Source organism: Balaenoptera musculus, chromosome 15 (genome assembly GCF_009873245.2).
Source record: "Balaenoptera musculus isolate JJ_BM4_2016_0621 chromosome 15, mBalMus1.pri.v3, whole genome shotgun sequence".
NCBI classification, from domain to species: Eukaryota; Metazoa; Chordata; class Mammalia; order Artiodactyla; family Balaenopteridae; genus Balaenoptera; species Balaenoptera musculus.
In genome coordinates, this window is record NC_045799.1 from 68,307,787 (window position 1) to 68,323,519 (window position 15,733).

Here is a 15,733-nt window from a genome sequence, read left to right on the forward strand (position 1 = left end):
TTGTTTTTGAGTAAATACATTGTTTTAGTTCACAGATAAGAATTAATGTTTTCCTAAACTCCCAACCCTGCTCACTTTCTCAACTTCACTCCCATCTATTTTTTATCAGTCTACCATCCTGTGTTTTTGTGGTTCATCTTAGAGCAGTTTGTTGTTACGCTGTTTCTAATTCAGACATTTCATACATGCTTCCAAACAGCTTTAGGTTGAAATTGATGACTTTTACAGACACAGTTTAAGAGCAGACGGCTAAGATATGGGAACGTGTGTATATCTGTAGCTGATTCACTTTGTTATAAAGCAGAACACATTAATGCACACATTATTAAGCACAGCAATGTGCTTAATAATATGAACACAATAAAGTAGATTGTGAATTATACTTCAATAAAGATGTTTAAAAAAAAAAAAGAGCAGACGGCTACATATTAATATAATATGTAGATATAAAAGTATTTAAATAGAAATTTGTGTTGGAAAAATTAACATCACCTGTGAACCCCTACTAATAATTAACTTCATTGCTTTTGAATACTGAAATACAAAAGCCCATTTGTGCCAAACACAGAGCAAATACTGGGGAAAATGGGAACCCAAATATTTTAAGTGAAACTTTCACCCTCTCCACTAACACCACTGATAAGCAACTTAGACTCTTCTTCTGTTTCTTTTTCTATCCTCTCTTCTCCTCTTTTTTTTTTTTTTTCTTTTCTTTTCTCTCTTTTGGGCAGTGGGAGACTCCTCTTTCACAAATTGGGAACAATGGGGCATAAGCAAATTGATACATATTTCTGGAATCGTGGTGATGTCTGTGGAGCAACTGCAACACAAATAACACACCTAAGGTACCCTGCTCTGTCCAGATGAGATTCTTTCATTTTCAGCATTGAGATGAACACACCCTGTTCCAGAATGAAACAGAAAGGATTTCTCTAGGAATTCCTGTGTTTTACAAATGTGCATGATTACAGAGAAGATGAGGGTGTTGGAAGCAGTGGTGATAAGTCTGAGAATAGAATATTTTGGTTTTTTATTTTTGATATATTTAATACCCAACATTTCTGCAATGTACATTTCTACGAAAAATGGACCTCCAAATATCTGAGGTGTTCCTTTAAGTTTTTTACACATATTCTAAATATTTAAGTCATGAATATTTCTTAATTGACTATAAATAGATTAATCTCTCTTAAAATGTTAAGTATAAGTAGACCACTGTTTTGAAGTCTAATTCTGGCTATTAATTACTGGTGTGATTAGTGTCAGTACCAATTTTAGTTTCCCATATTGTGGTATTCACATTAGTACCTTCACAGGTTTTGGGGACTGTTAGACTATGGAGGAAGAAGAAACAATTTTTTTCCCCCAAGAAACATGGTAGTAGAGAAAATAATGATTAGGGTGTTGTCATAGCTTAAGCTCAAATCCCGTCTCTGCCACCCATATAAATATAACTTTGTGGCACTGAGTGTGTCGCTTTACTTCTCTGGCTCTCAGTTCTTAGAGTTACAGATTCGAAGATCCTTCTAGCCACTTTGATAGCATTTTTTTTCTTTTTTGTTATACTTGTTTAGGATTTTGTTTTATATCTTTTTGATTAGGGGAGGATGTTCGTAACTGCTCCCTTACTTTGGGAGGTACACACTTGTGTAAACTGATTTGACATTGTACTGAATTATAAGTACCCACTGTGGTATAGTAGAATATATAAATTTTTTTGGAAATACTTTGCCTTAACAATGTTAAAACACTAAAACTTTCTTTTACAGAGAAGCATATGCAATTGGGAAAAAAGAAAAACCACCTTTTTTACCAGAGGAACCATCATCATCTTCAGAAGAAGATGATCCTATCCCAGATGAATTGTTGTGTCTCATCTGCAAAGATATTATGACTGATGCTGTTGTCATTCCGTGCTGTGGAAACAGTTATTGTGATGAATGTAAGAAATGTTGAATCTTTGACAATACATAATTTAGAGTATGTGTATTTCCTTGGAAAGGCTGTTAGCAATATTGTATATTTTAATAATAAAATATGAATTATTGATAAATTAATGAGCATTTAATAACTTTTTGTTGCTACTTTTTTAAAAAAAAACAACTTCCTTGTCCTTTTAAATATTAGAATTGACCACCTTCTTTACCTTCATCAGGGTGACTTTACTGAGGTTTTATAAAATGTAGGATTTTTATTTCCTCTGTTTTAAATGGTATACAGAAATTTAAAAGCCTTTTGGGCTTTAGATATTCCAGAAGTACTTTTAAATGATATCTAAGTCCCTCTCTAGGAATGTGAAAAATAGCTTATTCTAAAATTCTTAAGTGTGATTGAGAACTACTCTGTAAAGATACTACCCAACATTTGCCAAGGGGTTACTTGTGACTTTTGTCTCGAGTCATTTATATTCTATTAGCACTTGATTTTTTTCTGCTACTTATCTTAAGTTTGTCCCTTCTTACCCAGGTGAAAATGATGTCATCTGAAAATTTCATTGCTCAGTCCTGCTCTGGTCTTTATCATTTCTAAAGATAGTTTGGGGGGACTTCCCTGGCAGTCCAGTGGTTAAGACTCCACACTTCTACTGCAGGGGACACAGGTTTGATCCCTGGTCGCACGGCCACAAAAAAAAGGTAGTTTTGGAATACAAATCTTTCTTATGGGGCCTCTTCAGTGAAGACCAAAGTCAAGAAGAGGTCACTTAAGACTTGTTTCAGAGTGTGTCTTGAATTTAACAGACCGCTTATGATTGGATTTTTTGCAACACTGAAGCATAGTCAGTGCATCTATAATTTAGTATTGGTTCTTACCTGCTGTGCTATAGATGTCTCTGATTTCCTTGACTGAATAATGCTTCTGTTATTTATAATGCCCTTTTCTAGTGATGCTTTTTTTCTTAGCACCACACACCTTGTGGGATCTTAGTTCCCCTACCAGGGATTGAACCCGGGCCCTCGGCAGTGAAAGTGCGGAGTCCTAACCACTGGACCACCAGGGAATTCCCAAGGGATGCTTTTTTAAAAGCCCTATATTAGCCATATAATGTTTTTGTCTCTTTCTAGAGTATCTCTTTATTTCTTTTTTTTTTTTTTTTCCGTGTAATATTCCGATTACTAGCTAAACAAAGAGAATGGTATTTGGGAAAGAGCATCTTTTCTCTCAGTTTAAATGTTTGTTTAGCTTATATCCATTACTTCTGTTTTTAAGGTAGAGAGAGGTTAGAGCAGGGGAGTACTATCAGGCGAGAAATTTTACTTTTAAATTTCTTAATCTAAGAATAGAAATGGTTAGTGATGCGTGCTTGGAAAACAGTAATGTAACTGAACACATGTAAACTGTCTTTTTAATTCATTCACTAAAAACTGGGTTCCTGACTATGCTTCTGTTAATATTTAAAATCTTATACATAGGTATAAGGACTGCTCTCTTGGAATCAGATGAACATACATGTCCAACATGTCATCAGAATGATGTCTCTCCTGATGCTTTAATTGCCAATAAGTTCTTACGACAGGTAGCTATATTTGTATCCCTTGTTATGAAAAATTTTTTTAAATCTTTTAATTGATTTAACTGTACTTGAGTAAATACTGCATTACATTTTTCTGCATTTTTATGTTTGGTGTCTGTAGGCTGTTAATAACTTCAAAAATGAAACTGGTTATACAAAAAGACTAAGAAAACAGTTACCTCCACCCCCACCCCCAATACCACCTCCAAGACCACTCATTCAGCGGAACCTACAACCTCTGATGAGATCTCCAATATCAAGACAACAAGATCCTCTGATGATTCCAGTGACATCTTCATCAGCTCACCCGGCTCCATCTATATCTTCATTAACCTCTAATCAGTCTTCCTTGGCCCCTCCTGTGCCTGGAAATCCATCTTCTACCCCATCCCCTGTACCTGATATAACTGCAACAGTCTCCATATCAGTCCACTCAGAAAAATCAGATGGGCCTTTTCGGTAAGTCTATGTATATTTCTCACTGTTAGGAAACAAGTGAGATCAGTGATGTAGTTTTTTTTATTGTATATTGCTTTAACAGTTGTTTTAGTGACCTTCAGTCTGTTGCATCCCACTGTGCTCAGTAAGGTGGATGACTTGTAAGAAATGACCTAGTCTTTGGGAATTCCCTGGCTGTGGTTAGGACTTGGTGCTTGCACAGCTGGGACCCAGGTTCGATCCCTGGTCGGGGAGCTAAGATCCCACAAGCCACACGATGCAGCCAAATTAAAAAAAAAAAAGAAAGAAATGGCTAAGTTTTACTGGAGGAACAGACAAATGAAGGAGATTCATTTGCAAATTATTAAGCATCCCAAGGTCAAAAACTATACACATTGCCAGCAACTCATATTAAATGTTGAATAATATCCCATAACAGCTCTGCAGTTCACAAGACGGAGAGGTCACTTATGGTCACCTCTTATGGTGGTATTAGAAAACAGTAGATTTGAGCAGAACTAAGAACAATTTGGATAAATAGAGAAAGAGGGGATGAAATACTGGTAGAAGTAGAGAGGTCAGAAATAATTGTTTTGGAGCATAATTATGTAGGAGAGTAGTGAAAACTCACTTAAATCCTACCACTCCTGAAATGAAAGGGACCTTTATAATCCAATGGTTCATAAAGTCTTAAAAAATCAACCAGCTTTTAAAAAATAGATGCCAGGGGTTTGTTCCCAGAAACAAAATCTTTAGGAGTAGGACCTTTACAAGTATATTTAAGAAATCCCTGTAAAGTGTTATATATAGGATGGATAAACAAGGTCCTGCTGTATAGCACAGGGGACTATATATTCAATATCGTGTAATAAACCATAGTGGAAATGAATGTGAAAAAGAATGTATATATACATGTATAACTGAATGATTTTGCTGTACAGCAGAAATTAACAGAACATTATAAATCAACTATACTTGAATAAAATAAAATTTTTTTTAAAATCCCACTTACCTAGTTCAGCCTTTTATTTGATTAATAGTGGGAATAAGGCCCAGAGAGTTCATTGACTTATCTAAGGTTACCCTTTTGATTTAGTGGTAGAGGTGGAAGTAGAATTTACTCTTAATCCTTTATTTATTTATTTTGTCTCTCAAGTTTTTTTTTTTAGGTTTACTAGTCTTAAAACTGAACCAGTTTCTATCATATCTATCATAGATTGTACTTCTTAATGAGGCTCCTTCATTTTACATTTCACTTACATATGAAGAACTCTTCAAAAGTCCAGTTCTCTCTTACTTTCCCCAGAAGTTTTCATCATCTTTGATGTAACTCATCTTAATGCAAGTGTGATGGATAAACAGTTAGTAACAAGATGTGATTTTTACTCTTTTTTTTTCCTTTGATAATTTTTACTCATTACATGTAAAAGTAAACTTTATAATCCTGTTATCACAGATTATGTATTCCCGAAATAAGAATATTTGTGTAATGCAGACATTTCCTTCAGGTCTATTATTTTTCACACTTTGTGAGTATTATATATAGAGGCCTCTTAAATATGACTCAAATCTTTGTAACATGGAATTTATTCTTCAAAAATATGGAAAATATTGCCTTTTTTTTTCCAGTTTTATTGAGAAATAATTGACATACATCACTATAAGTTTAAGGCATACAGTACAGTGATTTGACTTACATATATTGTGAAATAATTACCACAGTAGGTTCAGCTAACATCCATCTTCTCATGTAAATACAATAAAAAGGAAAAAAAATTTTTTTCCCTTGTGATGAGAACTCAGGATCTGTGCTCTCAACAGCTTTCCTATATACCATACAGCTGTGTTAGCTATAGTCATCATGTTGTACATTACGTCCCAAGTACTTATTTATCTTATATAACTGGAAGTTTGTAGCTTTAATCCTCCATTTCTGGTGACTTGTTAATGTATTGTAAATTATATTATTATCTAGGGATTCTGATAATAAAATACTGCCAGCTGCAGCGCTTGCATCTGAACATTCAAAGGGAGCCTCTTCAATTGCAATTACTGCACTTATGGAAGAGAAGGTAAGTTTCACTGGCTTTTAAATTTGGAGATTTTTTTTTATTATTATTACAGTAGAGTTTTTTGTTTCGTTTTTTAAACTGTACCTTTTTGTGTTTTTTTCCTAAAGGGTTACCAGGTGCCTGTACTTGGAACCCCATCTTTGCTTGGACAGTCATTATTGCATGGACAATTGATCCCCACAACTGGTGAGTAAAATCATTTTGGTTTGAACTTTTTTCCTTAAAAAATAATTTTAACTTTATTTAACCTGTAATTTTATATTTACTTATTGTTTTTGTTTATTTTTGTTTCCAAGGTCCAGTAAGAATAAACACTGCTCGTCCAGGTGGTGGTCGACCAGGTTGGGAACAGTAAGTATATGTCTCAAATAATCTTCAGATGATTGCTTTCAAACCAGATAATGGAAATTACAGTCTAAGCAGTGTGTGTTGAGTGTCTTTTATTGTAAACTCTTTTGTATGCCATGTTAACACAGTTTTTATGTAAAATGTCACAAATTCAAGACTATATGAAGAATTTTTCTAAAAAAATGAGTAATTCTTTTCTGTAATAATAAGATGTAAACTCATGTAAATTCTTTTTACTTTTATGACTTAACAAATGGTGATCTTGGCAGAATCTCAGTTAATGAACAGATAAGAATTACTTGAAAGAATATTTTAAATACTGAATCAGTTATTATGCTAGTAGATTAAACTTTTTCCTCTTTAATTTGGATGTTTTTGATTTGAGTAAATAAACACATACTAAGATTAAAGTCTTTCAAACACAGAATTTCTCATTTTGACTAGCTATGTTAATGAAATTTTATTGCATATTAAAATCTGTAGGGTGTGGGACACACTGCTTTTTGAATGATCCCTGGTGTTCTCCTTACTTGCTGCAAGTAATAAATCCTTCCATCTCCCAGAAGAAAAAACAAAAAATTATTTAGGGTATGATTTTCTACCCTGAAGTACTAAGAACTTTGATCTTCTATAGGATGTTCTATGGCATTAAAAATCAGATTTATTTATTGTTTTTATATAATTATTTCTGTTTATGTAACCCATATAAATGGGCTCATATATTTATGTAAACTGGCTTATATTCTAAAACTTTAATCTTTTTGTTTGAAAGATAAATCAAACTTCTTATAGAGAAAGTATGTTAGAAAAAGTATGTTAGTTGAGAGACTAGCAGAATATATCAGTAGAAAGAACGCAGGATTTGGAGACAGACCTGGGTTTGAGTCCCAGCTCCTGCATTTGCTAGCTATATGACATTGACAATGGGTGTGTGATTCTACTTCTCAGCCTCCATTGCCTCATCTGTAGAATTGGAATGGTGCTACTTACCTCACATGTCAAATGCCTCTGCATAGTGCCCAGCAGATAAAAGGGCTCTTTTCCTTTTCTATAACAATAAGTTCATAGAGTAACTTATAGAATGCTAATTAGAATACAATATTACATAAAATATATATTGAAGCTTAATTGTTTATAATATGTTAATCAGAATATTTAATTTTAAGTAAATATAACACTTGCTCATATCTCTATCTGAAACAAGTTTAAGAATCAGGATCAGAGAGTAAGGAAAAGTTTTCAGAATAGTTAAAATAGGTATATTAAAGTCTACATACGAAAAGGTGTGTATAATACTCAAGCCTATTTTATCCTTCTTTCCACACAGTTCCAACAAGCTTGGATATCTGGTTTCTCCACCACAGCAAATTAGAAGAGGGGAGAGAAGCTGCTACAGGTAGGCTTGCTAAAAATCTTGAAAAACAGTAATCTGATGACACACTGAAAAATATAACACAAATTAAAGCACAGTAGTGGTAGGGGGAGTGGGTTCATTTGGTTTATACTTTCCTCGCTTAAATCTTAAGAAGTTGCCCTTAAGAGGCCTATAAAAGAATAGGTTCCATTTAGTATTTTTTTAATATATATAAATTTATTTATTTTTGTCTGCGTTGGGTCTTCATTGCTGCATGCAGGCTTTTTCTAGCTGCGGCGAGCAGGGGCTACTCTTCGTTGCCATGCGCGGGCTTCTCATTGCTGTGGCTTCTCTTGTTGTGGAGCACAGGCTCTAGGCACGCGGGCTCAGTAGTTGTGGCACATGGGCTCTAGAGCGCAGGCTCAGTAGTTGTGGCACACGGGCTTAGTTGCTCCGCAGCATGTGGGATCTTCCCGGACCAGAGCTTGAATCCATGTCCCCTGCATTGGCAGGAGGATTCTTAACCAGTGTGCCACCAGGGAAGTCCCTACATTTAGTGTTTTAAATGTTGGTTTTTTAAGGCTGCATCTTTACTACTCCTTCCCAAGGACTACTTTCTCCCTGTCAACACACAGCAGAATACTGGCTTACATTTACCCTGTTGAGTGTAGAGGGCGGTCAGTAAGGCCCAGACAAACTAAGGTGTCGATTTAATTTAAGATGGATGTTAACCAGCTCAGCTCCCAAGTGCGAAGAAGACTTGCATTTATTTCTCCCCTAGACTCAGTTATCCCCATCTTCTACCATCTTCTCTTCCAAAAGGAGAGGCAGATTGTTAGGGGCCCTTGCCCAAAAGATGCACAAGAAGTGTTAATCTAAGAAGTAAGCCATATAGTTCTTACTATCTGGGTCATACTTAAAGGGTATCTTCTAGTGCTTCAAAGAGAATTGCTAAGCTTATGAAAGATAACTACTGTTTCGTTGCTAGATCACATATTTAATAAGAAGATAATATTTACTAAATCAGACTCTCTGAAAAGAGGCCTGAAATCTAAATCCCAGCTGCTGCTATTGTATACCAGTTACCTATAATTTAAAGATCCTTTTAGCTTAACAGAAATAAGCTCACTTTTTTAAAGAAGCCACTGTTTCTTTGATGAGGCAGAATTTAGAAACTTTGGCCAGCACTGTTAATTTTAACCTAACCCTTTGAGAGAAAAAGTGAGATTTTCAGTTGTTAATTACAAATGTTAAAACTAGTATTTATTCTACTTTGTTTTTAAATAAATTTGTTTGTTAGTTTTTGGCTGTGTTGGGTCTTTGTTGCTGCACGCGGGCTTTCTCTAGTTGAGGTGAGCAGGGGCTACTCTTCGTTGTGGTGCGCAGGCTTCTTATTGCAGTGGCTTCTCTTGTTGCGGAGCACGGGCTCTAGGCGCGCGGGCTTCAGTAGTTCTGGTATGCAGGCTCAATAGTTGTGGCGCACGGGCTTAGTCGCTCCACGGCACGTGGGGTCTTCCCAGGCCAGCGATCGAACCCGTGTCCCCTGCACTGGCAGATGGATTCTTAACCACCATGCCACCAGGGAAGTCCCATGTTTATTCTACTTTGAAGGGTCTTATTTCCTCAAAAAGATTATAGGAAGTGGGTTTTCTTCATTTAAACTTTTGGTCTTGGAAGGCATTTTGGGGAGAAATAGGTCACAGAGACATTAACCTGTCAGTTCCTTTAATTGACAGTTTAAGAAGTAATGAGATCATTGTGGAGTGATAATTTGGACTTCAGGAAAGAGAACTTTTTAGTATGGCATCTCCATATAAAGAAGGCCTTGTAAACTTATCTCAGTCTCTAACTGGCCTTAAAAGTTGTTTTTAACATATAAATTATGTTACTTTTACATATAAACAATATCAGTGTCCCTGTGCTTATTTGAATAGTTGATTCTTTTCCATTGTTTGTGGATTGAAAAGATTATGAGTAGAAAAGATAAGCTCACTTGTCTCAGATGCTTTAGTATCTTGGAATTTATTTTTCCAGAAGTATAAACCGTGGACGACACCACAGCGAAAGATCACAGAGAACTCAAGGCCCATCACTACCAGCAACTCCAGTTTTTGTACCTGTCCCACCCCCTCCCTTGTATCCTCCTCCTCCCCATACGCTTCCTCTCCCTCCAGGTGTTCCTCCTCCACAGTTTTCTCCTCAATTTCCTCCTGGCCAGCCACCACCTGCTGGGTATAGTGTTCCCCCTCCAGGGTTTCCTCCAGCTCCAGCCAATTTATCAGCACCTTGGGTATCATCAGGAGTACAGACAGCTCATTCAAATACCATCCCAACAACACAAGCACCACCTTTGTCCAGGGAAGAATTCTATAGAGAGCAACGACGACTAAAAGAAGAGTAAGTGTTTGAATTTGAAATTACTCTACACTTTCATTTTCTGATGTAACGTTAAATAGGTATCTTTGGAAGCATTTTCCAGTGTTTCCAGTTAGTGTAAGAAAAATCACCTAAAAATTAAACAAAGCCATACAAACAACTTCCTCAGGGATTCCTAGTTACTTATAAAGTGGAAAACTAATGGCAATTTCATTCATTTCATTCATGATCTAATTACATTTGTCTTGTTAGTTTTCTTAAATGGTTTTTGTTAACTTTCGCTCTTTAACTTTATTTTACTAGGGAAAAGAAAAAGTCCAAGCTAGATGAGTTTACAAATGATTTTGCTAAGGAATTGATGGAATACAAAAAGATTCAAAAGGAGCGTAGGCGCTCATTTTCCAGGTTAGTGTTTTGCAAGCCTTCACAACAGAATTACAAATGGGACTTTGAATATCCAGGGATTAGCTATGGATATAAATAACATTGCAGTGATGGAATTTTTCTGATTCGGTCTAGGTTTATAAAAATGGAAATGTAGCTTATTTCCCAATATCTGTTTATTGAAATATCTCACTGTAAATGCTATTGTGTAGAACTAGCAGTTATGGGGATTAAATTGCCCTTGTCCCTTGAAGTTATTTATAGTGTGAAATAATTGGGAAATGTTTGTGGAAGGAAAGAAATAGGGGACTAGCCAAAGATTACATTTCTGAGGACCCTTTTACCTAAGGCTACAGCTTTCTGCTGGAACATTAACCTGTGTGATTATGAACTAACAGTAGAATACAAGTTGCTTTATTGATAGAAAAACTGAATTATAAATATTCCCAGGAAGTTTGTTTAAAAGACTTATTTTTTATGCTTGAGATATTCCTTTTAAAGCCAGACTGTTGGCCACCGTAGGACAAAAAAAGTTACTCCTACTTAATAATCAGATAGGAAGTAATGTTTACATTTAATTGGCATTTTATTTAATGTTAGGTCATATAACTCACGGTACATTAATGCACTTCACTCTAATTGTTAAGATTTCACTTTTGTTTTATAACAAGTGATTGCTCTGATCTTTGTGTACTTTATTCCATTCCAATAGAGGTCACTGTGCCTCTTTAATCATCTAAGATGAAACGATATAAAGAAATAATGAACTGTGAGGAGAACATACTGAAATCTGAGAGTCTGTATTTTATTTTGTATATATTTCTCAACTATCAACTATTGTTTTATTTTTGCTTTTAGGTCCAAATCTCCCTATAGTGGTTCATCCTATTCAAGAAGTTCATATACTTACTCTAAATCAAGATCTGGTTCAACACGATCACGTTCTTATTCTCGATCGTTTAGCCGCTCACATTCTCGTTCCTATTCACGATCACCTCCATACCCCAGAAGAGGCAGAGGAAAGAGTCGAAATTACCGTTCACGGTCTAGATCTCACGGGTATCATCGATCTAGGTCAAGGTCACCCCCATATAGACGGTATCATTCACGATCAAGATCTCCTCAAGCATTTAGGGGACAATCTCCTAATAAACGTAATGTACCTCAAGGAGAAACAGAACGTGAATATTTTAACAGGTACAGAGAAGTTCCACCACCTTATGACATGAAAGCTTATTACGGGAGGAGTGTTGACTTCAGAGACCCATTTGAAAAAGAACGTTATCGAGAATGGGAGAGAAAATATAGAGAGTGGTATGAAAAATATTATAAAGGCTATGCTGCTGGAGCACAGCCTAGACCATCAGCAAATAGAGAGAACTTTTCTCCAGAGAGATTTTTACCACTTAATATCAGGAATTCTCCCTTCACAAGAGGCCGCAGAGAGGAGTACTCTGGTGGACAGAGTCATAGAAGTCGAAACATAGGTGGCAACTATCCAGAAAAGCTTTCCTCAAGAGACAGTCACAATCAGAAGGATAATACAAAGTCAAAAGAGAAGGAGAGTGAAAATGCTCCAGGAGATGGTAAAGGAAATAAACATAAGAAACACAGAAAAAGAAGAAAGGGGGAAGAAAGTGAAGGCTTTCTAAACCCAGAGTTATTAGAAACTTCTAGGAAATCAAGAGAGCCAACAAGTGGTGAAGAAAATAAAACAGACTCATTGTTTGTTCTCCCAAGTAGAGATGATGCTACACCTGTTAGAGATGAACCAATGGATGCTGAATCCATTACTTTTAAATCAGTGTCTGAAAAAGACAAGAGAGAAAAAGATAAACCTAAAGCAAAAGGTGACAAGACCAAACGGAAAAATGACGGATCTGCTGTGTCCAAAAAAGAAACTGTTGCAAAACCTGCTAAAGGACCTCAAGAAAAACTAGATGGAGAGCGTGAAAAATCTCCTCGATCTGAACCTCCACTTAAAAAAGCCAAAGAGGAGACTCCAAAGACTGACAGTGTGAAATCATCATCTTCCTCTCAAAAAGATGAAAAGATCATTGGTACCCCCAGAAAAGCTCACTCTAAGTCAGTGAAGGAACACCAGGAGACAAAACCAGTCAAAGAGGAGAAAGTGAAGAAGGACTACTCCAAAGACATCAAGTCAGAGAAGCTAACTAGTAAGGAAGAAAAGGCCAAGAAGCCCAATGAGAAAAGTAAACCACTTGATAGCAAGGGAGAAAAAAGGAAAAGAAAAACTGAAGAGAAAGGTGGAGATAAAGATTTTGAGTCATCTTCAATGAAAATCTCTAAATTAGAAGTAACTGAAGTAGTGAAACCATCACCAAAGCGCAAAATGGAACTTGATATTGAAAAGCTGGATAGGACGCCTGAAAAAGACAAAATTTCATCATCAACTGCTCCAGCCAAAAAAATCAAGCTTAACAGAGAAACTGGTAAAAAAATTGGAAGTACAGAAAATATATCTAATACAAAAGAACCCTCTGAAAAATTGGAGTCAACATCTGGCAAAGTTAAACAAGAAAAAATCAAAGGAAAGGTCAGGCGAAAAGTGACTGGAACTGAAGGATCCAGCTCAACACTTGTGGATTATACCAGGTATTTGATAATGGGCGGGTGGAAAAAGTGGAATATGTTAATTAAGAATGTATTGATGTTGGGGGGTTAGCTGGTTACTCTGAATTGTTAAAAGATAAGTAGATTTTGGGGGTGAGCCACATTTGTTTTTATATAATCATACACTTAAATCTTTATATCTCAGAGCAAAATAAGTGGCTTTTGAAAGTTAAAAGGACATTTATCATGTTTAAGTTGGTCTTTTTATACTTATCAATGTTTAATAACTGTAAGTTCTTCATTAATTAAAAAATATTTTAATTCTTTTTAGTACCAGTTCCACTGGAGGCAGTCCTGTGCGGAAATCTGAAGAAAAAACAGATACAAAGCGAACTGTCATTAAAACAATGGAAGAATATAATAATGATAACACAGCTCCTGCTGAAGATGTTATTATTATGATTCAGGTTCCTCAATCCAAATGGGATAAAGATGACTTTGAATCTGAAGAAGAAGATGTTAAATCCACCACACAGCCTATATCAAGTGTAGGAAAACCTGCCAGTGTTATAAAAAATGTTAGCACTAAACCATCAAATGCAGTCAAATATACTGAAAAAGAAAGTGAGTCATCAGAGAAAATTCAGAAACTCACCAAGGAAGTGAGCCATGAAATTACACAGCATGAGGTCAAAAGTTCAAAAAACTCCGCATCTAGTGAAAAGGGGAAAACCAAAGATCGAGATCATTCAGTGTTGGAAAAGGAAAACCCAGAAAAGAGGAAGAACAGCACTCAGCCAGAGAAAGATAGTAATCTGGACCGTCTGAATGAGCAAGGAAATTTTAAAAGTCTGTCTCAATCTTCCAAAGAGACTAGAACTTCTGGCAAAGAAGATAAGCATGATTCCATTCGAGGTTCCTCAAATAAAGACTTCACTCCCAACAGAGACAAAAAAACTGATTATGACAACAGAGAGTATTCAAGTTCCAAACGTAGAGATGAAAGGAATGAATTAACAAGAAGAAAAGACTCTCCTTCTCGCAGTAAAGACTCTGCAGCTGGACAAAAAACTAAGCCAAGGGAGGAGAGAGATTTGCCTAAAAAAGGAACAGGAGATTCCAAAAAAAGTAACTCTAGTCCCTCAAGAGACAAAAAACCTCATGATCACAAAGCCACTTATGATACTAAACGTTCAAGTGAAGAGACAAAATCTGTAGATAAAAATCCCTGTAAAGATCGTGAGAAACATGTGTTAGAGGCAAAGAACAATAAAGAATCAAGTGGCAATAAATCACTTTATATACTTAACCCACCGGACCCACAGATTGAGAAAGAGCAAGTTACTGGGCAAATTGATAAGAACACCATCAAGCCTAAACCCCAGTTAAGTCATTCCTCTCGACTGTCCTCTGACTTAACTAGAGAAACTGATGAAGCTGCTTTTGAACCAGATTATAATGAAAGTGACAGTGAAAGCAATGTATCTGTAAAAGAGGAAGAAACTTCAGGAAAAATTTCTAAGGAACTGAAAGATAAAGTAATGGAGAAAGCAAAAGAGAGCCTGGACATAGCAGCAGTCAGCCAGGTAGGTGTAACCAGGAGCCAGAGTCAAAGCAGCCCTAGTGTCAGTCCAAGTAGAAGTCATAGCCCTTCTGGAAGCCAAACCCGAAGCCACAGTAGCAGTGCTAGCTCTGCAGAAAGTCAGGACAGCAAGAAGAAGAAGAAAAAGAAGGAAAAGAAAAAGCACAAGAAACATAAAAAACATAAGAAGCATAAGAAGCATGCAGGCACTGAAGTAGAATTGGAAAAAAGCCAAAAACACAAACATAAGAAAAAGAAGTCAAAGAAGAGCAAAGATAAAGAAAAGGAGAAGGAGAAGGATGACCAAAAAGTGAAATCTGTCACTGTGTAAAAGGGCAGATTTTAAAAATTGACTTAATTACTAAGTCATCTGTATTAAATTTTGTTATAATGTAAAGAGATTCAAGCCTTGTAAATAATGATATGGAAGACCCTGTGCTGCACTTAAAATATTGCTGCTTGATTATTTGATTTTTACATCAGAGCTTTATAACACGAACTTTTGTACAGAATTGTGAGTTGTGACCATGTAACACGAGAGGTTTTGCTAGGGCCTATTATTTTTAACCACCATTAATTAGTTGGGGTGGAGTTTACTGTACTGTGAAATTTTCACATTTGAATTTTTTTAATTGCCTGGCAAAAGCTGATATCAGTTCTAAAATATCAGCAGAATGATTTGCTGAATTCATTACAACTCCGTTATGTCACTTTTTGATTACAATAAAAGTTTTCAGTAAACTTTTCAAATGTTGAATATTTGCCTTATTTGAAGGAAAGTGTGTCATGTCTCTTCCCCCTTCCATTTCCATATTTAAAATATCCTTTGAGACTTTAGTATAAGCTGAATAGTATAAGCTGAACTGTACATATAAAATTCTGAAGTAAACATGGAAAATGTACTTCATTAGTGGGCTGGTAATAGGTGGCCAGAAATAAGAAATCATGGTTAATTGGAGATCTGGTTGAATAAATCTGGAAGGGTCTTAAAATATAGTAATTAGAAGTTTGGACTTGAATTTTAGAGATGAGGAATTTTGTTTATGGTTATGTATTTTTCTTGAAACCCTGATAAATGAGTATTAAATTCCTTG

At 35.8% G+C, this 15,733-nt stretch overlaps 1 protein-coding gene across 2 annotated transcripts in view; it reads left to right on the forward strand.

The window, feature by feature from the left end:
• RBBP6 (RB binding protein 6, ubiquitin ligase) overlaps positions 1-15,389 on the forward strand; it is a 32,137-nt gene extending 16,748 nt beyond the window's left edge. Inside the window, exons 8-18 of one of the 2 annotated variants that reach the window (XM_036824447.1) lie at positions 1,770-1,942; positions 3,411-3,514; positions 3,633-3,970; positions 5,925-6,021; positions 6,129-6,207; positions 6,318-6,372; positions 7,697-7,765; positions 9,758-10,120; positions 10,403-10,504; positions 11,342-13,099; positions 13,389-15,389. In XM_036824447.1, the coding sequence (XP_036680342.1) occupies positions 1,770-1,942; positions 3,411-3,514; positions 3,633-3,970; positions 5,925-6,021; positions 6,129-6,207; positions 6,318-6,372; positions 7,697-7,765; positions 9,758-10,120; positions 10,403-10,504; positions 11,342-13,099; positions 13,389-14,970 (4,720 nt within the window). In that variant the 3' untranslated portion in view covers positions 14,971-15,389. The remainder of the gene's footprint in view (positions 1-1,769; positions 1,943-3,410; positions 3,515-3,632; positions 3,971-5,924; positions 6,022-6,128; positions 6,208-6,317; positions 6,373-7,696; positions 7,766-9,757; positions 10,121-10,402; positions 10,505-11,341; positions 13,100-13,388) is intronic. The other variant, XM_036824448.1, reaches the window with a different exon arrangement.
• The last annotated feature ends 344 nt before the right edge of the window (positions 15,390-15,733 follow it).